This window comes from Hipposideros armiger, unplaced genomic scaffold (genome assembly GCF_001890085.2).
Source record: "Hipposideros armiger isolate ML-2016 unplaced genomic scaffold, ASM189008v1 scaffold_610, whole genome shotgun sequence".
Taxonomy (NCBI): Eukaryota; Metazoa; Chordata; class Mammalia; order Chiroptera; family Hipposideridae; genus Hipposideros; species Hipposideros armiger.
Genome location: NW_017731960.1, coordinates 705,929 through 727,269, shown reverse-complemented (window position 1 = coordinate 727,269; position 21,341 = coordinate 705,929). Strand labels below are relative to the sequence as shown.

The following is a 21,341-nucleotide window of genomic DNA, read 5'->3' as shown; positions in this document are numbered from 1 at the left end:
AGAAGTTCCTTTTATTTCTAGCTCAAATTTTAAAAAAAATCTTGAATGCATGTTGTATTTTCTTGAATGTTCTTTCTGCGTCAAGTAAGACGATCATGTTTTTCTCTTTTTAATTGCTTAGTAAGGTGAAAAAAATCTACATTTCACCCTTATATTCCTGAAATAAACCTGACTTTGTCATGATGTATTTATTACCTTTTTAATATATGCTTCTTTTACTTTTCTAATATTTTTATTAGAATTTTTGCATCTATGTTTTTTAACGATTTGGCTTATAATTTTCATTGCTTGTACCGTCTTGTCTGGCTTTTGGTATTAAGATTATTCCAGCTTCTGAGAAAGAGTTGGAAAGTGTTCCATTTTTCTCTGGAAGATAAAGTGGAGAAGAGTTTATTTAAGGTTGGAATTATTTGTTCCATGACTACTTGAGAAAATTTGTCTGTAAACTGGTCTTGTTAGGACAATGTTAAGTACCAGTTCAGTGTTTTTAGTGGTTTATTTAGGTTTTCTGTTTCTCTTTCCTGTCCCCCTCCTGTTTCCCTCCCCCATCCCCTCCTTCTCTATCATCATCAACTGGGGACAAAGACCAAATATTTTTTATTATATCACAGGCCACCTCCCTAGTCTTTTACTAGGGATCCCCTATAACAAAAGATCCTAACAGTTAAAAGACGCTGGCCCATTACTAGTCTCATTCAGTTACTAACAGTTAGTTCATTCTATCATCCTATTGTATGAAAATGTCTTCAGGACAAGGCCACTGAGGTTTGCAAGTTTTCACTCAGTCTTGTCAGGTTCCAAAAGCAGGAATGGTCTCAGCAATATATGGCTTCACTCTTTCAAGGTATCTGGTATAACTGAGCTAAGAGACAACATCCTCTTACTCTGAGCCTCATTTAAGGTGTTAATGTAATACTGGATTTCCCTTATTGCACATCTGATTATTCATTCCTTTACCCTCAGCTACTATTTCTCCTTCTCTCTATTTACACCCAAACTTTTCCACCTTTGGAAGGGACATTAGGTTTGTCCATAATTGGTTTAAGTTGGAGTCAGCAATACTAGTCTAGCAAGTACCACCCCGTCAGTCCACTACCATTGGTATAGGGTAGGGTTACATAGGTACAGAACTAGTGGGCTGTTTTCACCACTAGGCAACACAGCTGCGTTCACTGTTAGCCCCAGTTTTGCCAGATGCGGTGAAGGCACAACTGATTCGGCTCTTAGGAATCCTGACATAAAGGTTTAAAAGTATAGACTTACAGTTTCTTGCTTTGGAATCATCCCTGCTTCTAGCACTTGTAATGCTGGTCCTACATCAGATAGGAAAAAAGAAAGTTGCGGTGATGCGGGGAAGGAAATAAAACCTGTAGTCCTCGCATCAGCATCCATCTCTATCCCCTTTTCCCCAGATGTGCCAGAACTGAGGAAACTATCTAGTTGAGACCATCCCTTAAGCCTCCTCATGTTGAAGGTGGGTACACACTCATAAAGGCATGCAGGTCGGCCCTCATGCCTTGATCTCCACCCGGGTTAGATAGCAAATGTTTCAGTTGCCTGTTCCAATTCTCTAGTAAACCATTATTCTGAGCATGATGAGCAACATGACTGTCCATTTGATGTGAGCTATCCCTTTGTCCACTGTTGAATACTATGTTTTGTGAAACATGCCCCTTGATCTGAAGAAATGTAACTTAGCAGCTCAGATTGGTCAGGGTATCTTCTGTTTCAATCGTCTCATGGTATTCTGAATGTTTGCATTGACCACCGAGTATTCAAAGCCAAATCTGGAGTTAAGTGTCTATTCCTGTTAGGAGCCCTTTATAGCTCCCCACAAGGGCGACCGGCATTGATCCAGTATAATCCACTTGCCAGCTATGGTGGGGGGGGCACCCCCCCACCCCGGGAAATCTTCCCAGTAGCCATCTGCAGCCTCTGTCTCTCTTGTTGACAGACAAAACAGCTCTTGTTGGCATTTTTGTGCCTCAGAGGGTGTAAGAGGAATATGTCTAGATTCAGCTCATCTCTGCATTGCTGCAGCGCCCCCATGTCTACTCATTTCAGGGACCCAGGTGACCACTTGAAGACAGCGCACCAAAAAGTACACTTGGTAGTTCAGTCACCTCCCAAACCTGGAAGGGGGTTCTTCTGATGGGCATCAACATGTCCTACTTCAACGTGCCTCATAAATTCCCAGTGATGTCCATAGGGCTACGCCTTGTAAGGCATCCTTTTAATAGTCCCGTTTTCCATCGCCCATGAGTCAATAAAAAACCAAATGCGTGCTTTTACCATTGTTCAGTTTTTCCGTCACTGCTGGGAAATAGCAGGCAGGTGAGCCCACTGAGCTGATCTGTTTTTACTTTCTTCCGTCAGAGTGGTAGCCTTCCAAACAGAAGGTTCTCCATATACCTTGGAACTGCCATTCATACACCAAGCAGCTCTTCGTTGATCAGTTGAGGGGTGTTGATAGGGCACTGTCCAAGTGATGATAGCGGCTCCTCACTCAGTTCCAGAGTCAGTCCTGTGGGAAAAGAGGCTCCTGGTTGTATCTGCTCCTCCTTGCATCCTCCCTGTAACAGGATCCCTGTATAAACCATTTCCTTTTTATTTTGTAACTCCTCTGAGCATTGCTTTCCCTTATTAGAGTGTTTTTCTGACATCACCCAAGACATCCTGGGTATTTCAGGTTTCAAGGTTATTTTATGTCTTTCAGTCATTGGGACAGTTTAGATTAATGTCCAAGCTAGTAACTGCCTTTCAAATGGAAATTCTCGAGTCCAACATCCCAGTAGTTTTCGCTGGGAGGTGCTTCAGGCCTTTGCTGTAAGCCCCAGTCTGCTCCACATAGGGTTACCGAGCAGTTTGTTCACACCAACGCTCCAGCTCCTTTTCTACACTGGCAGTCTCATGTCCATGTAGCGTGTCCAATTAATATTGCTTGAAGGGCGGTTTACATGCCCTCTGTTTTACTTCTGGGGGAAATGTTCCCCATTTAGACATAATATCCATTCCCATAAAGCATTCAGATAAGAGCCTGTTTAAATGTTCCAGTTTTCACCCAGACTTCCACCTTAATCCTATCAGCCTTGACATTTTTATATTCTATCAATCTAATTGTCACCTGCATTAAGACTTCACCAGAGGGCTCTCGTACCACAGTGCATGAAGCTCCCATGTAAAGGGGTCCCAGAAACTCCTCTACCCCCTGACCACTTGACTCACTTTTGTGCATTAGGCTTTGGGTCCCCAGCAGGGAGTTGAGCCAGGAGACCCTAGCCCTTTTGTCAATCTTGATCTTCATTAATCTGTCTGACTGTTGGCCCGGGTGATTCCAGGTCCGATTTCTCATTATGATCTTTGCCTTTTCCATTTTTAAAATTTCAACAAAATGGGGTATATAGACTAAACTTATTTGGGGACCTTTAATGTAGGGGGACTAGCAGGGGTCTTATATATTGGGTTGTCGAAAAGTCATGACGCGTTTTTGCAACGAAAAACAGAAAAAAATACGTCATGACTTCTACGACAACCCAATAGTCCTATATTAAGACCTTTGTTTCAACCACATCAGTGTTCGTTTCATTGGACCCATTTGTTATTAGCCACCTAAAGACTTCCACCCTGCTGGAATGAGTCCCTTAACTCTCCCCTCTGCCTCTTTGCATTTTCTTATTAAATAATCTAATGTTTTTATTGGTATCTAAGATTCATGAGGGAAGGCTGAGACAGCAAATCTGACTGATTTTGTGGCAGAGGTTACAGGAGGTGCCAATGCAAAACGTCCCCACAGTATGTACAATGATCCGGATATCAGGTGTACTCAGTGGGCAAATACCCCAGTTATCGCAAAGCCAGTTCCACGCGGCTTGCAAAATCTGACCCAGCACTTCATTTTAGCTATTACAGATAACAATCACCAAGGGATTGTATACTTCACTTTTTTCTTATTGGTTGGTTTGCCCTTCTTTATGCATCCAGCGAAACAACTCCCCGGGAGTTGGATCCATCTATAAATTCCATTGGTAACTTTGACCTTCAGTAATTTGTCTCAGCATAGCTGCTGCTTCATACTGTGGTTGGCCATGTGGCCCCTGGGAATCAAAGATTCCTCATCCCCTGCCCTTTCAGACTTTCTCTTCCCAAACCACATGCTTCTGTGGGCCTGAGCCATTTTAGCAAATCCCACATTTTCTGACACCAAATGAGAGCTTTTTTCCTCCCTGACATCAGCGAGTTCTGACACCAACAATTCAGTTCATTTGTGACACTAACTACCTGGAGTTAATTAACATCAGATGCCATAGGTTTAAAGTTTTATTAGTCCCACAGGACTGCCCTCCCTTCAGATACCAGCCACAAGTAGGGCCCCAGGCTACTTACATTTCTGCCCAGTCAACTGCGAATTCAGGAGTTTCTACGTCCCCGCTTTTGGGTTTCCTAATGTGCTGTCACTGGCTTTTTATAAAGGCCACAAACTCAGAAACAGCCAAATGGAAGAGTGGGGAGGAAGGCAGAGGGAGGCAGAGCTTGCAGGCCCTCCCAGGCCACCCCCCTCCCAGCACCCCTGTGTTCACCAAACCAGAAGCTTCTCTGTTTCTTCGTGAATCAATTTTTGTTCATTTCTGTTTTCTCTAGTAATAATTTTATTTTTTTTTTCCTTTTTATTTTTAGTTTATTTTTATTGCAATATAATTGACATATAACAGCTTCAGGTGTACAACATAATGATTCAATATTTGTATACACTGCAAAATGATCACTATAATAAGTCTAGTTTTCAGCATAAATTGGTAACTACAATATGGCCTCAGGGATAGAAAAGACAGTCTGGGGAATATAATCAATAATATTGTGAAGATTTTTTAGGGGACCAGATGGACTCATGTCTTGTAAGGGAGACCACTTCATAGACGGTGTAGAGGCCTGACCACTGCACTGTGTATCTGAAGCTGCTGTTGAATAATATTATATGTCAACTACAGTTTAATACATATATAGTCATGGGATGTGGAGTATAGTGTGGGAATGGAGTCAATGGAATTGTAATAGATATGTATGACATCGGGGGTGGGAGGGCAGTGGAGGGGGAGGGGGGGTTGTCACTTTGTGAGGGGTAAAAAGGATAACTATTGCATTGTTTTGTACACCTGAAACTAATAATAAAAATAATAATAATAACTATTTAGTTATCATATATAGGGATAATTTTTTAAGCTTTCAGTTTATTGACATAAAGTGTAAGTAATATTTCCCTGTCTTCTTACTCTCTGCAGTAGCTTCACTTTTTATCCCCCTTTTCATTTCTAATACTACTTATGTGTGCCTTCTTTCTTTTTCTCTTGATTGGTTATTTTTACCTAAAGTGTGTCAACTCTGTTACTCTTTTTATTTTTTTTATTTTTTATTTTATTTTTTAAAGATTTTATTTGGGAATTGGGGGAGGGGAACAGCGCTGGGGAATCAGGGGAAGGGGAACAGACAAGTTGCTGTCGTTTTGTTCTTCAGTCTAGTTGTGGAGGATGTCACTTCACTGGCCCATGTTGGTATTATCATTCTGTTACTCTTTTTAAAGAACTTTGTCTTTGTTGGTACTTTCTATTATATCTTTGTTTTCTGTTTTGTTAATTTCTGGTTTGTTTTTTACTTCTTTGAGGCTTATTATTTTACACACACACACCACCTAAATACTAGCATCTTAAACATTTGAGTCTTGTGTTAGCTTCGTCCACAAGTCTTAGTATCTGATATTTTCATTATTCAATTTTAAAAATTTTTTAATTTTCTTTTATTTTGACCATTTGTCCTGCTTCCCCCCCCTTTTTTTCCCCTTCTTCAAATAATTGAAATGTTTTTTTCCTCATTGCCATTTTTCCATTTAATTAGTATAGATGTTATATGCTCTTTTTTCTTAAGGTGAATTTTGAGGTTTTAATATGAACACTTAGTCTTATGTCAATCAGAATCTTTAAAATACAGATACTGTGAAATGTTTTGACTCTAGTCACTTCCATCATGGCTTACTTGTTATAGTTGTTCAGAATTTTGATAATCCTTCAACTTAGACATTTTTATTTTATGCACTTGGTTAATGGTATAGTAAGGAAGAGAGACAGAGAAACAGCTAATTATAAAAGAAAGTTAATAGTTTTAGTGAGATGAATAATTACTGTGATAGAAATAAAGATCAGGTACTATGGAAGCATATGGAAGGGACTCTAGTGATGATAAGAAGTGTTACCAGCATAGGGAAGGCTTTCCAAAGGAACCATTGCCTAAGGAAAAAGTAGAACTTTGCCAGGCCGCGTAAGAGGTAGGGACATTTTGGGTAGAGGGAAGAGGTATACAGAGGACAAGGACCTGTGAAAACTTGTCACATTCAGTGAATGAATTGCAAGCAGATGATTTGACTGCGTAAGTGTGGTAAGAAATGAGGCAGGAAAGGCCAAATCATTGAGGAAATCTCATGCCATGCTGAAGCATGTCTTAAATATGAAAATAACTTCTATACATTCATTACTTTGAGTATTAAAGAAAAAATAATTTTCCTAAAATATTAAAAATTTTAAAACCACGCTTGGAAGATGAAAACTCTACCTTTATTTCTTGATTTAGTTAAGAAGAATTGTCTTGTTTCTGCAAAGTAATTGTGTTATTTAAAAGAGTGTGGCATTTAATCCAATCTTGAAGGGAGCACAGAATCTGGAAAGAATAAACATAGAACATCCCCAAAAGGTGGTGGAATTGTGGTGAAGGAAAAATAAACCATGTGCATCCGTCTCTCAGTGTCTACTAGATTAGAAACTTCCCCTGCAAAAGTTTTCCCATAATTAAAGCAAGAAAATAGACCAAGATAGTAGTTTCCAGTTCTTAAAGAATTTGTATTTTCTGTGAGATTGAACATTTTCCCTATCAACAGTAAATAAAGTAGCCAAGCTGTCAGGGATTTGATTTGACTGCTTAAAACCCTCTACCTTTCAGCCTAGGTCCAACCAGGAGACAGATTAAACCACACAGTAACTTGAAAGAGAAGAATGTAATATGAAGAATTATTAAGCTATACTAGGAAAGTAACTCTAAAGACACGAGGGAAACTCTGAAGGGTACCCTAGGAAGGACAAACTTGGAAGGGGGGCCCACTTCCCAAGCCTGAGGTTCACACCTCTTTGAATAAAGTGTGGCTGCAGGTCATTGGGTGGCAGAAAAGGTTACGGGGTTGTCGGGGCCAGAGCTGATCCTCAGTCACTGGACAAGCAGAAAGCAAACCTCCCAGCACAAGTGAGCTGTGGGTGGTGAGTGGGCATGCAGAAGTCGTCAGGGTGTCATTGTGGGTTTGAGATCTGAGTGTGCGGTATCTGTGTTGCGAGGGCCATGTGAAGGTGACCACTGACCCATCACTAAAGACTGCTTGCTCTGGGTATGTGGCTGGGGAAGTGTACCACCAGATGTCCTCACATATCCACACTACTGATCAACCATGCGACAGGAGCAAGAACAAACAGAACACTGCACTTGCACACCGGAACCGAGAAGAGAAGCCCCTTCCTCGCTCAGTGCCTCTCCAGGGCCCTCCACTGCCAGAGCTGAACATTGTGCTCATTGTACAAGAGAAATGTTTAGTCCAGTCCATTATCATAGACCAGGTACTGAGTAAATCTGGAGCTGAGAGGCAAAAAATACATAACTGGAACAGGATCGGACTGCTTAAACCCTGAGCCTTTCACTTGTGTCTGGCCCACGATCTATTGAGAAAGAAATCCAAAGCAGCCCCTGACGCCCAGGAACTGATCTAGCTCCCACAGCTAGGCCCCACTGTGATGCAAACTGATCTGATGCTCACAACTAAGCCATGCTGTTCTAAAGAACATAAACAGCCTCACAGGGACATCCACTTACAGCAAGGTCCCTGTACAACCCACAAAATACCAAACATCCTCTTCTTGGTAAATTATAACTGCTGCTTTACTTCCTTACCAATCGCAGCTTTATCCCCACTTTAGTCTGCCTTCCCTATATGTCAGATTATTGACGTAACCCAGCTTTAGAATTGCCCTGATTAGACAGCACCCACTTCCTTAGACCATCCCCAAAATTATCCAGACAAAGCCCAAATCTTATAATAGGTTCTCTCTAAACCCTCTTACTAACATACCTGTAATTCCCTGGGGTGTATGTTCTCCCTCTCTGCAATGAGTAATAAATTTCATTGTTCAAATACAGGTGTGTCCTTGGGGTTTTTGACTGGGGAGCATTGGCGGAATGAGTGATTACAAAGTATTTCTTAGCCAAATGAATATTCTCCTTATCCTTAAAAAAATCAAGTAAGGCATTCAGAAGTTTGAGGTGGGTAAGGGGTTGGAGGAAGAATATCCTCTGACTTTAAATTATTTAAGGACTACTAAGTAGGTTTTTTTCTCCCATTTAGTATTGAACAAAATGTAATTTTTTTAAAACCTAGATTTAGTTTAGTGTTTTTTTTTGTTGTTAAGCTAGCTGAGTCAAAAACATGAATCTTTTATTAAGGAAATGATTGTCTTAGAATGCTAATCTTTAAGTAACAGTATCTCCTCTCAAAAACCCTGGCAATAGTTTATTTCTATAACTATTTTTATGACAGCAAAACTCCGTAGAAACCCAGAGTAAAACTAACAGAAAGTTTTTTTAATTTAGCAAATGTTGTAGACAAGAACAGTCCAGTTATTTTTGTAATAACCCATCTATCCCATTTTGAATACAGTCAAATCATAAAATACTTAAGTGAATATAAAGTTGTTTTTCTCTTAATTTTCAGTGAGTTCTGTGCTCCTCAACTTCAGGAGTGACACCTGATAGATCTTCCTACTGGAGAGACACAGCACTTTCATTCTCTGGTTACTTCCAAAAAGGAAGCTTCCTCAGAGTCTTTTCTCACGCTGAAGGGCCTTGGGAAATCTGCATTACATTTCACCATTAAAATCTCTACATTTTTAATATTCAGGAGGAAAAAATGTTAAAGTGTGATACGTGTTTCTAAATAGCAGTTCTAGTCCCTATAAGGTCTACTTACGCATAGTTAGAATGAGTCATTTGGTAACAGTTCTCTGTGTAATGAACAATATCCATAGCTTCGTAAATGGATATTTGAATTTTCTTTATAATGTGCCTGGGCGTGCACATAATTAACAAAATATATGAATACCCAGGAAATGTGATTTTTGAGTGAATAGTTTCTTGCCTGAGTAGTTACTATTTTCTCCTACTGAAAAATTAGTGGTTCTTTAATCTCATGTGCACAAAATCTAATCAAGTTTATTTACCTGTGGATATCCAGCAAAATTATATAGTCTTATCCCACTAATTCATTTATTTATTTAAAAATATTTTTGAACATCTGTTATGTGCCTTGTACTAGGCTAAGTGCTGAGAATACAAAAAAAAAAAACAAAAAAAAACCCTCCAATCCTTGATTGAAATGGATGTCCATAGAAGAGAATCTTCAGAACATTTCTCTGGATTTGTTCTTTTTATGGTTACTTATCTGCATGTCTTCCTACTCTTTTGTGTGTGTGTGTGTTTTGTTAGGCCTCTGTTGCAATAAGAGGAGAAAAATATGTCATTCAATAGCGTCAGTAAATTTTGGTCAGCACTGGCTATGAGCTGGGCCCTGTGTTTGTGGGCAAAATGAGATTAAAGCTACCACTCTGCCGTTAGGGAGCCCACAGTGAGGGGAGAGCCCATGGGGCAAATGCCATAATGGCGTCCTGTCACAGTGCAGAGCTGCTGTTAGTTTCTAAACCTAGAGCATTGGACAGATTTCAGGGGTGTTATGTCAGCTGCCCGTCCCTAACCCCACCCACATGATGTAAGAGCCTTGTCTTCTACAACTCAAACATCTGCTGATCACTAGCAGGGTGATAGGTCGGTGACTGGTTATCTAATCTCCTTTGACTACCATCCCAACACCCCACCTTCACAGAGCATGAGCTGTTTCACCCAGATTCTTCTCGGAGCCTCAGCTGATCTAGTGTATTTTTCTATCTGTCTGTCTGTCTCCCCATGTTCCTGTATCACCACCTTAGGTCAGCTCTTTGCGTTCATATGACTGACCCCACCCCTCAGGCCATCTGGTATTTATTTTTTAGAAGTATTCCTGTAAAGAGATTTTCACCTAAAATTTAAGTCTTAGTAATGACTCAGATAAAGAAACTAGTACACTTGGGCTATGGACAGCTGGTGATTCATTACCAAAATCCCATTGTAGACTATTAAAGGCAGTCATTTACAAATTATAAAAGAAAAATTTCATAATGAAAAATACTCTGTTTTTGCTTGATTAAGTGTTCTTTGAGTTGATACGAACCAAGTACCTAGCATTTGATCATTTTCCTCATCCTTTTTAAGAAGACTCCCCAAAGTCTAACTCACAGATTTTATTGTATTTTTGCACAATGAATTCTGTGAGAGATTATTGCAGTTCTGTAATATCCTGTCTCTTCAATTCTCAAATCCAAAAAAAATTCTGAAAACCAAACATTCTTTTTGTAACTCATTCATTGGCAAAACCAGACCTGACCCAAAGTGACCCTATTTCAATTCTTTGGTTATGTGCCCTACTGGAACACTTACATGGTTTGCTGCAGAAATATTAATGTGTTTGGTTACAGGGTACTGCCCTAGATAGTTCATGTATATGGTGTATGTACAATATTACCTTTTCCAATGAAAAAACTCAGAATTCTGAAACATGTCTTCTTCCAAGGTATTAATTATATGTATGTATAAAGTATGTATGGCAGAGTGGTTTAAGAGGGTACTTTATTTGTAACTATATGAAGTGATTGATATTAACTAAACTTACTGTGGTAATCATTTTGCAATATATACACATCAGATCATGTTGTACACCAAAAACTAATACAGTGTTACATGTCAGTCATATCTCAATAAAACTGGGGGTGGTGGGGGTGTGAAAGAAAGCACTTTAACATGTAGACAGTTTTTAGTTTTGATATATTAGTTCATGTAAACAAAATTAAAAAAAATAACAACCTTTAATTTTCTGTTCACTTTCACTTTGTCCCTAGATTTTATAGTTCTATAGCTGGGGATTAAATATATGAAGTGTGACTATGAGTGCATATATTTGTTGATTTCTTGTAACTACAAAATGAAGGCTAACATAAATATAATCAGGATAACTATAGATTATAGCCATGATCATAAACACAAGAAAAAAAGAGCCTCTGAATTGGAGATTGTATAGATATGTATGTATACGAAAAGTGATCAGTAGCGATATTCTTGTACATTTTTAATGGGAGAAATGCTAAGAGCAAGTTTATTAGTTTTTATTTCCTCCTCATTTTAAAGGAATGTAAATTTACATATTAGTGATTTCAGAAGTAAAGAGTATGACGATGTTCCCCACCTACCCACACCCCCTTAAAACCATTCAAGTCAAACCATTTAACTCTTTAATTAAGGTGGGATAGAACTGACCTATTTTCTGAAGGGTCATAAAGGAAGATTTTATTTATTAGTACAGAATTTTTTTTCTGGAAATTGATATTTTCAAGCTTAATGCAGTAATTATGTTTTTACTTGGGCTCTTCCCCTCCGTTTTTCCTTGTTCTGTACAGATTATCAACGCCTGATGACTGTGGCGGAAGGCATCACCACACTTTTGTTCCCATTTCAATGGCAGCATGTTTATGTGCCCATCCTCCCTGCATCTCTGCTACATTTTCTTGATGCTCCTGTCCCTTATCTGATGGGCCTTCAGTCAAAAGAAGGAACTGACCGTTCTAAACTAGAACTTCCTCAAGAGGTAAAACTCAGAATGAATGATGAAGCATTTGCTGTTTGTTGATTTAGGTCAAGGCTACCTTTATTATATAGCATTGTCTTTGTCCTAACTGTGTCTCTGACTGTTCTGAATCTCCCAAGTAGGTCTGAGCCATAGAATGCAGACCCTGACTCGTGGTGGTTATTGTGGCACAGCCATTAATGAAATGTGGTTCAAAACAGGACAATAACAAAATTTTCACAGCTATAAATTTGTGAAGCTGGAACAATAGTAGTAGTATCTAGTTGCTTTGTTATTCTAATAACATTTCATTTCTTTTCCCCATTCATGTTATAAATTTTGTTTTCTAAACGGTACAGCCCAATTTTAACATCCTTTAAAATCATTACATTAATTGAGGTGAATTTGATTCTTGACCTCCATCAAATGAAAAGTAACATCTTTTAGCAAGCTAGGGTTAATGGAATTATCAAATCCTTTAGTATTCTTTGTTTTCAGACCCAAGGCTAGTTATCTTTTTCTAAGTGTCAGCTTGACTAGGTGGTTGAAATAAAAATTCTAACCCCTAGCTTTTATGCTACCTTAAGGATACTATGCTTTCTGTGTGTTGTATTTTCAAATGTTGCTTAAGAAGAAAATAAACAGGAATTCTTGAATCTAATTTTTAGCTATTGTTAATGGTGCTCAGAATTGCAATGTAAAACGTTTGAAATGAAATATTGATGAAAGTGCCATGGCCTATTAAAAACATACAATGGTTAATTACATTATATTATTAGCTATTTAATTAGTACCTTTCTTAATAAAATCTTTCATGCTGGGCTTCACTTTTATTTTTTCTTACTTCCTATAGAGATTCTCATTTTAATAAGTGAATTTAAAATAACACACTAAGCCACAGCCATTATACCCAGTAATGATTCCTGTAATCATCCATTGCTTACTTTATTCTAATGAATGTTTCCCTACCAAAATTAACATTTTTGTTCAGGGGAAAATAGCTGGATTCAGATCATACAAAATAAACATGTGTACTGTCTTGCTCTTTTTGAGCTTGTGTACGTCCTCTGCCTCCCTATTATACCTTTTCTCTGTTACCTGAACTCTCTTGTTTTCTCTTAAATTAATCTAGGTATCTTGTTGATTCAAATAAGTAGATTCTTTAAATTTTTAAGGAAAAGGAAGTAGACTAGCCAAATGCATTTTGTTTTAAAAACTTAAACAGTGACATGTTTCAGTTTCTTGAGTATCTGGTCTATTTGTATGTTAATCAAATGATATTTTATAAGATCATTTGTTTAGGTGTATAAATATTACCTTTCCATTTTTTCATGAGTCATAATTGTTGAGAATTTTTAAATACCACCTTGATGTATTTGTAGTCAGAAAAATTTTCTGTCTCTATGTCTGTGTGTATCCTCTGATTCTAAAGATAAATGAACTTAAAAATTCTGAAAGTTCTTACAATAATGTCTATAATTTTTCTACTTTTTGATTTAGCAAATCAATGCTGTTTAATAAATACACACACCTATCTATTCATAGAGTAGAATAACATGAAATTACCAGAATCACTGTGAAAATAGCAGTGCTTCTATATAAAAAGTATAAATTAGTACATGACTATTTAGAACAAATGGCTCACAGTATATCACTTTGCTCTTGTATCGTTTCACAATGAGATGAAATAATCTACTTCACATAATTTTGAGGAGGAAGTAAGTATAAAATTAGCCATTTTAAAAAGTGACAAATATATTCACTAGTAATACTCACCTCCTCCACCCCCATTTTTTTGAAAACTGTAAAATAAAATAATAGCTAAAAATAGTGACAGGGCTTCTTAGTATAGTTGTGGAAATGATGTTTACGAAATGATTATTTTAAGAAGGTATGGTTTTAGTTGTTAGCTAACTAATATAACTATATAGACTTATAATTAACCACCCACTCACTTTCCCCATGATTCCAAAATGATAGGTACAAGTAGCCATTTGTTGTACTGTTTCTTCGGGGGTGGAAGTGATGGCTGAAGGATATAGATAGCACTGAGGATTAATTGCATAGAATGGTACCTCACTTTCTACCGTTGTTACTCGTCTTTCCAGTAAATGGTGGACAAAAAATCAAGAGAAAAGTGAAATGAAATTGCTTTTCCCATTTTGCTTTTGCTATATTTTTCCCTGAGATTCTGTGGAAATGTTTTTGTTGTTGTTGTTTGTTTGTTTTTTTAGTTTCATGTCATGGACGGTATGGGAATGTTTTACATGTTCTCCTCTGTCTTTTCTTTATGCCAGCTTAGCTTTAGCCATTGAGAAACTAGATCAGCGTGGAGGGAGCTGCCCTGGCCTCACGTTCTGGGTGCTTCCTCCTCCTGCCTACAGTTCTAGAGGTCCACAAAATGACCATCTCCTTGAGCCTTATTCATTCATTCAGCACATAGTTTTCTCACACACTACTAGTGTAAGATACATTGGGAAACATCAAGATAAGTAAGAGGTGATTTCTGCTTTCCCAAATAAGTCATTTAACAATATCGGTAACAGGCTAAAAATACATGTTAGTAAGAGGAATGAATGAACTAAGAATACACACAGAGGAAATCAAAATGCTTTTAGGATAGGAACATAGGAAGGCTTCATGGCAGAAGAGATAATTAAGCTTCAAGTCTTTTTTCCCTTTTGAGGGAATGTTTGTTTTTCATTGGAAGTGATTACATATCATGAAGGCCTCTGGGCATCATTGATCAGTAAAATTATAGAAATATTTAGTCTGAAAACAGCATAAGATTGAGATGTCAAGTATATTTTTATTGTATATTAATACTTCTTGAGCTTTTCTCATAGAATTTTTTAAATTTAATGGTATTAAAAGTGAGAAAGTGACTTACCAGCATACTCTTATTTATTTTAGAAAACGGCTTTTTAGCTCTTATTAAATAAATTTTATAACATAAGTTCACATTTCCTATTTCTACTTTGTGATAATCAAAGCCCCAATGTGGGCCTTCTAAACAGACAAGAGGTATGAGAGTCTTGTAGGAACATGGAGGCAGGACAGCAGCCGTGGTGCCGGAACACCCGCCTTGCCACACACTTTCAGCTCAGCAGTGATGACATGAGCATAGCAATCATTAAAATTTCCCAAAATGTATATTTGTTTCTTTTCATAAGAGAAGGCAAGGGATGGGAGAGGATAGCAGGAAGGCATTACTGAAGGAGATAGCACAAAATGTAAGCGGTGGGAGGTTGCTGGTTAACATTTAGATTAGCAAGTTAGTGGATTTGTTTCCTTCCAATTTTAAAGATACTGACTCATCCATTTGAATTATGGTGACCTACTTTCTCCCTTTAAGCATTTCAATATACGTATCCTGCTTTCTAGCCACTGTAGAAACATATATGAAGATATGGATTTAAAGAAAGCAATAGGCAGCCCTACTGTCTTCAGTAAGATGTGACTACAGCTCTTACTTTATTTAGAGAAAACTTCTGACATTGAAGATGAGGAAAACTGCAGGAGAAAAATCCCTTAAGCCACCAGGCTCTTTGAGGATGCATATCTGGGACATGTGCCAGGAAGTCACCTACCTCCTTGGGCCTCAATTTCTTCATCTGCAGAATTAATGGGTTGGATTCAAAGGTTGCTTTAGGCATGAAGAAATCATTGTTGGTTCTCTGTTTTTGTATGGAGGGATATCTTGAGTTTTTATTGAGCTCGATTTGTATCTTTGCTATATTTCTTGCTTATCATTATCTAACATGAAGAGAAGGAATCCAAAGAGAAAAACAGAGATCCCTCTCTTTGCGCTCCTCTTTTCACCTTACCATGGCATTCAGAATCAGAGCGCAGTGTGAAGCCTCTCCTTGCTGACCTGGGGGTGGGGGGAGGAGGCGGGGGAGCCGAGATGGGGAACTGTGGGGTGAAACTTGCTATTGTTTGTCGACTTCCACCCCATGCCCCGTGTGCGGCACCTATAAGGCATCAGGATCAGTTTTACGTGATGGGCTGGCTTCACCTTTGCCACCTCTCCCTCCCTCCCTGGTTCAGGAGCACAGCCTTCCTTTACACCACAGCCCAGTTCTGATTAAGAACTAGGTCCGAACAGTAAAAGTAAAATACGGTTTTGGAGTCTACTATAATCAGGTACCTGAGGGATAATCAGAATTTTATGCAGGTACTTGGCCCCTTGAATTTTCCATATCTACTTGAAAAATATTGAAGTCTTTTTACTCAAAATCTAGAGTATTAAACAAACTCAAAAAAACACATTGACTCTGATTTCTATCTCCCGTTTTCCTCAACTCAAAAATATCTTCTGGGTTAACTCTTCATTATCCAAGGGTTAATCATTTATAGTTCTCTAAGCACTGCCTCCACCACCTCTCTCTGCTTCCTGCTGTTTATGTAATGACTTCTGAAATGGGTTTTTTGTTATCCAAGAGTTTGAAGCTAATTTTGGATAAAGTGAAAATTTGTGGATTTTTTGCAAATTGGATTGCTCTTTGCCAATTTCATCCCATTTTGGGGGTACTAAGACTGCTAAATTTCAGCAGTTATTGTTAATTCTAAATTACAGATGGCAATAGAGCAGTGAAATGGCATAGAAAGTTCAAGGTCACTCAGTGAGCATTTTACCCAGTACCTTCAATTTGTACAGTATTATCAGTCTGTGCACCTTTACCCATTCAGAAATGCCTAATGGATGCCAAATAATTACACAGTAATGTCCCAATTATAATGAATTGATGAGAGCCGGAGAAAATTATATATTTGTATTAAATTTGTCATAAAAATACATGGGGGAAATGCTGGCAAGAGAGATTTATTTTTAAAGAATAAATTCTTAACCTTGAGAAGGTTAACATAAGAGTCAGAGTAATCTATGTTTATAATAGTTAGCAACAATATTTTAGAACATAAATGCCTTTATTTTAAAATCTTTATATTTCTTTTATCTCTTTCAGGCTAATTTGTGTTTTGTGGATATTGACAACCATTTTATCGAGTTGCCTGAAGAGTTTCCACAGTTCCCCAATAAAGTGGATTTTATCCAGGAACTCTCTGAAGTTCTTTTTCAATTTGGAATCCCTCTTGAGGGCAGCCTCCATTGCAGTGAGAATGCCACCAAACTGAAGAACCTGGTTCTGAAAGACCTGGTCAATGACAAGAAGAATGGCAATGTCTCGGCTAATAACATCAGTATGTATGAGTTACTGAAGGGCAATGAAACGATCGCCCGCCTCCAGGCTCTGGCCAAGAGGACCGGTGTGACTGTGGAAAAAATGGACCTTTCTGCCTCTCTGGGTGAAAAAGACAAGGATGTGAAACTTCAGTGTGAAGAGACAGAACTAAGGGACTACCAGCTCAACGTACAGCTCCGAGAGGTCTTTGCTAACCGCTTTACGCAGATGTTTGCAGATTACGAAGCCTTTGTGATTCAGACTGCCCAGGACATGGAATCCTGGCTGACCAACCGGGAACAGATGCAGAACTTTGACAAAGTAAAATGAACCATAGTTTCCCTTTTAGTAGTTCTTAGTGGGGTATTTTACTGGATTTTGTTCACTTTTTTTAAACACAGATTTTGTTTCCTCTCTTCCTTTCCATTAAGAACTTTATCAGTATCTTACACTAGCTAAAATAATTTCACAGGAAACAAATCAACTAGCTAATTAAGCTGGTCATTGAATCATGTTTAAATTGCCTTTAATCTCATTTTTTAATTTTCTATACTTTGAAAAATCTTGAATTATAGAAACTCGAATTTCACAGGTTTTTCAAATCTGTTAACACTACCTGACCTTGTAAGAATTTCATTTACTCTTGTTTTAGGATCAAGCTCAGTTATATAAGGCCTATTCCTTTTCTTAAGCAAACTCTTAACCAACTGAGCCACTCGGCCCAGCCCTAGGCCTATTCCTTTTCAATAAATCCTTATTTATATTTTGCCTTCAACCTATAATGAAATCACAACTTGTCCATGTAAAGGTAACAAACAGTTTAGTTTTAGAAGCCAAATTTTTATTTAGTTCTAGGATCATAAGAGAGTGAATGAATTGGGTTTTATGATGGTAAGTCTAAGGCTTTGTTCCATTTTGGAGGAAGGGAAGACAAAATAGCACCAGCTTTCGATTGTCCTGCTGACATTGAAGCTTCTTTCTAACTAAGATTTACTATAGAGATTCTTTTGCCCGATTTTATGGACATATCCACCATATTTTTTTTTTTCCAGAGAAAAGCATTTAGGGATGGGCATTAACTCTTTCAGGTCACCAGGGTATATTATAGTTCAATCCCCTGCCTCTGTGATTGCTGAGGCATGATATTGCTGTTAGGATGAATTATGGCTTTTCCCTAAATGCTATCTCTGTGTCATGAAAGACCTCTCAGAGGGGTGAATACATTCTAAGAGGCTAATCTACAATCTTGGAACATCTGACAAATAAGTATGAGTAAAAATATTCCGTTCGGGTAGATAGCAATAAAAGATTTTCCGATTTCATCAGATGTTTTTTCAGACGGAGGATATAAACTATGTTGAACAGTTAAGTTCTGGTGCAGTTTATGTTTGAGAAAACTTCTTTAATAAATTAAGAAGCCTTCATTTCTCCAAATGTATTCCTGCTCTTAGGTTCCTTTCTCATTAAGCTTACCCATTTTTCCACGTTTTTTCCTATCCAGCTTAGAACTACTCTGTGTACACTCATGATTTGTCCTTGAATTCAAATTCTTATCTGGATCAAGCACTAGTACTTTCTTCTCTCTCAATCTTTGTGTAGCTTCAAACTATAAATGGAATTCTTCTTATACAAGCCCTAGAGAAATGAAAGTTTCCTGTTGGATTCCAGAAGGCCTATAATCACCTCATTTTTCACTAGGAAGATTTACAGGACCATTACATACTAGTCGTGCAAGCCCGTCTTTGCTAACCTTACATGTTATAGTCCGTGAGGGTCTGAATATCAAAAGCCAGACATTTGGCCCACTTAGGGAAAAAAAGGTGTTTGCTCTATAAAAAGTAAACTTGATGTTTATCTGTAAATACATTTTGAAAGGTGAACTGATTTCTAGAGACTACTGTGAAACTTTCTCTGGCTATTTGGATTTATTAATATGTGAATACATCTGAACTATGAAGGCACTTAAATTGAGTAAGTGGGTTTTTGTAAGGAAATTTTTAAAAGGCTTCCTACATTTCAGAATGAAAAATAAATATGCGAGGAAAACAGGGACGCGTATTAAGGAGAGCAGCCTTATGTCAGAATTCACCCTTCCATCCTTCCCCCTCCTGTCTTCTGCCTCACTCCTTCTATCTAATGAATAAAAAGGCAAACCAACCCAGCAGCTGACATAGTAATTCACTTCCAAACTTCAGCTAGCACCAAGCTGCAACTAGAATTCCTATACACACGTAGCCCTGAAGAACCAGAGAAAAAAATGAGCATGCTGAATTAAAAACTGATTGCAGTTTACTGAACCATTCCATGCAGCAGACACACTGGCAGGTAACGGGAACGTGTAGCTGGTAACATGCTTTCCAACGGCTTGGCTGGCTTTGAAAGTTTTTTGGGCAATACTTTTTCTAGCTGTTAAGCCCCAGATTATTCTGTCTGCACAGGTCTGGAAGGAATTTGATTTTGAATGAACCTCATCCATCAGTCACTAACAGAGTTGAAGCCTAGAAAAAACATCCACTTACTTGAAGAACAAACAGACTTCACCTATAAACACAAACTCCATATTGTTTTTACTTAAGGTTATTACTTAAGTATATATCATTATTATATCAGGTAATTACCTCACCATGGCCTTATGATGTGGCGGGATAGTGCATAGACTAGGAATATAGGAATAGATAGCAGAGGAAGTTATAGCTCGCAAGGGAAAGGGGTCAAATTTAATGGTAAGTGAAAAGGATGACTGATGATTGTGTAGCAACTGACCCACCATCTTTCATTAATGATGCTCTCTTTTCTACATAATGGCCATGAGAATCGGAATGTAAATCAATTTTGAAAGGTAGGATCAGTGCTAAAGATCTAAGTGACCTAAATTCCTTGCATTTAGAAGAAAGGAAGGAAAAGTGAATTTTTAAGGATTTTTGAATTTCAAGTGTCAGTTTTATATAAGATTAAAATGACCTTGGCAACAGATAATTTTTGGATTTATCATGTCGTGTTGAGATGGTCTCTTTGCACTAATAATTTTTTAATTATCTCATTACAGGCTTCCTTTCTGTGTGACCAGCCTGAGCCATACCTGCCATTTCTTTCACGCTTCATTGAAACACAGATGTTTGCCACCTTTATTGATAATAAAATTATGTCTCAGTGGGAAGAGAAAGAGCCTTTGCTTCGGGTCTTTGACTCTCGGATTGAGAAGATAAGACTGTATAATGTAAGGGCCCCCACCTTGAGGACTTCTATGTATCAGAAATGCAGCACTTTAAAAGAAGCAGGTACATTTGCCATCCCCTTGAAAGTTAAAATCCATGGTTATTTCTTTTTATACATTGTTGGCCTTATAAACCACAAAATTAATTTTCAGTTTTAGACTTCATACTTAATCTTTGCACAGTATCAAGAGGTCCTTTCTTTAGTTTAGTTTCCTTCTGTTTCTGTGAGTTAATGTCCATCCAGTTGCTACTTGAAATTCCTCTTGTCTTAGAAGAGGAAAAGCAATGACAAACTGAATGGCTTCTTAACTACAGGGTTTCTATGATTTTTGTCTTATTTTCTTTATTGCCTTAATGGAAAAGAGACGTTAATTTCTGTCTTGCTGTTTATGTTGCCTTTTTACTTCTCACTTCTTTTCTCTTTATCCAGGAAGAGATAAGCATTCATTTAAAATAGTAAATCGGAGATGCTGCCTAATTTACATAACTAAAACAGTATACTGATTTTAGAGGTACCATCAATTATAATAGCTTCATTTACTGAAATTAAATCTCTGGATTCTTGTATTCAAATTAGAGGTTTTTCAGCCCTGACACCAGTTATTCCCTCAGAGAATTATGAGTCTTGGCCAGCCTTGTTTGGCAGTGTAATATAGTCCACTAAAGAAATAATCTTATTAATAGTCAATGTTTACTGAGTATTTACTAGGTACTGGACATTTTACCCAGTGTTTTAGATGCGTTTTTGCATTCGATTTTAATGATGTGGGGGCAAAGGCACATTTACTTCTGTTTTATTTTATAACTATACTCATTTTACAGTTGAGAACACTGAGTGGTTAAGTAACTTGCTTACGATTGCGTAGCTAGTGATTGGCGAAGTCATGATTTGAACCCGGGTTTGAATGACTTTAGCCCCTGAAACCTTACTGCCATGTTAGCAGTACATTCAATAAAGAAACATGTGAAATGTATCAATCCATATCGTTTTATACATTTATACCTGGTTTCTAACTCTTTATTTGCAAAATACATTGGTATTTTCACCTGAGTGCCCCCCCCTTTTATTTCTTTTCCTTCAAACATAGGCGCTATTTGAAAGCAATTTTTCCTCTGGAGAAAAAGGAACCATGTGCAGTTTCTTTGCTCTGCCTCCCC

General features: G+C 37.8%; 1 protein-coding gene across 4 annotated transcripts in view; it reads left to right on the top strand.

Moving 5' to 3' along the window:
- The window catches only part of DENND5B (DENN domain containing 5B), a 158,531-nt gene that overhangs the window by 90,013 nt on the left and 47,177 nt on the right, over positions 1-21,341 (top strand). For all 4 annotated transcript variants that reach the window (XM_019624972.1, XM_019624974.1, XM_019624975.1 and 1 more), the window contains 3 exons: positions 11,619-11,806; positions 16,753-17,289; positions 20,015-20,246. In XM_019624972.1, coding sequence (XP_019480517.1) covers positions 11,619-11,806; positions 16,753-17,289; positions 20,015-20,246 — 957 coding nt within the window. The remainder of the gene's footprint in view (positions 1-11,618; positions 11,807-16,752; positions 17,290-20,014; positions 20,247-21,341) is intronic.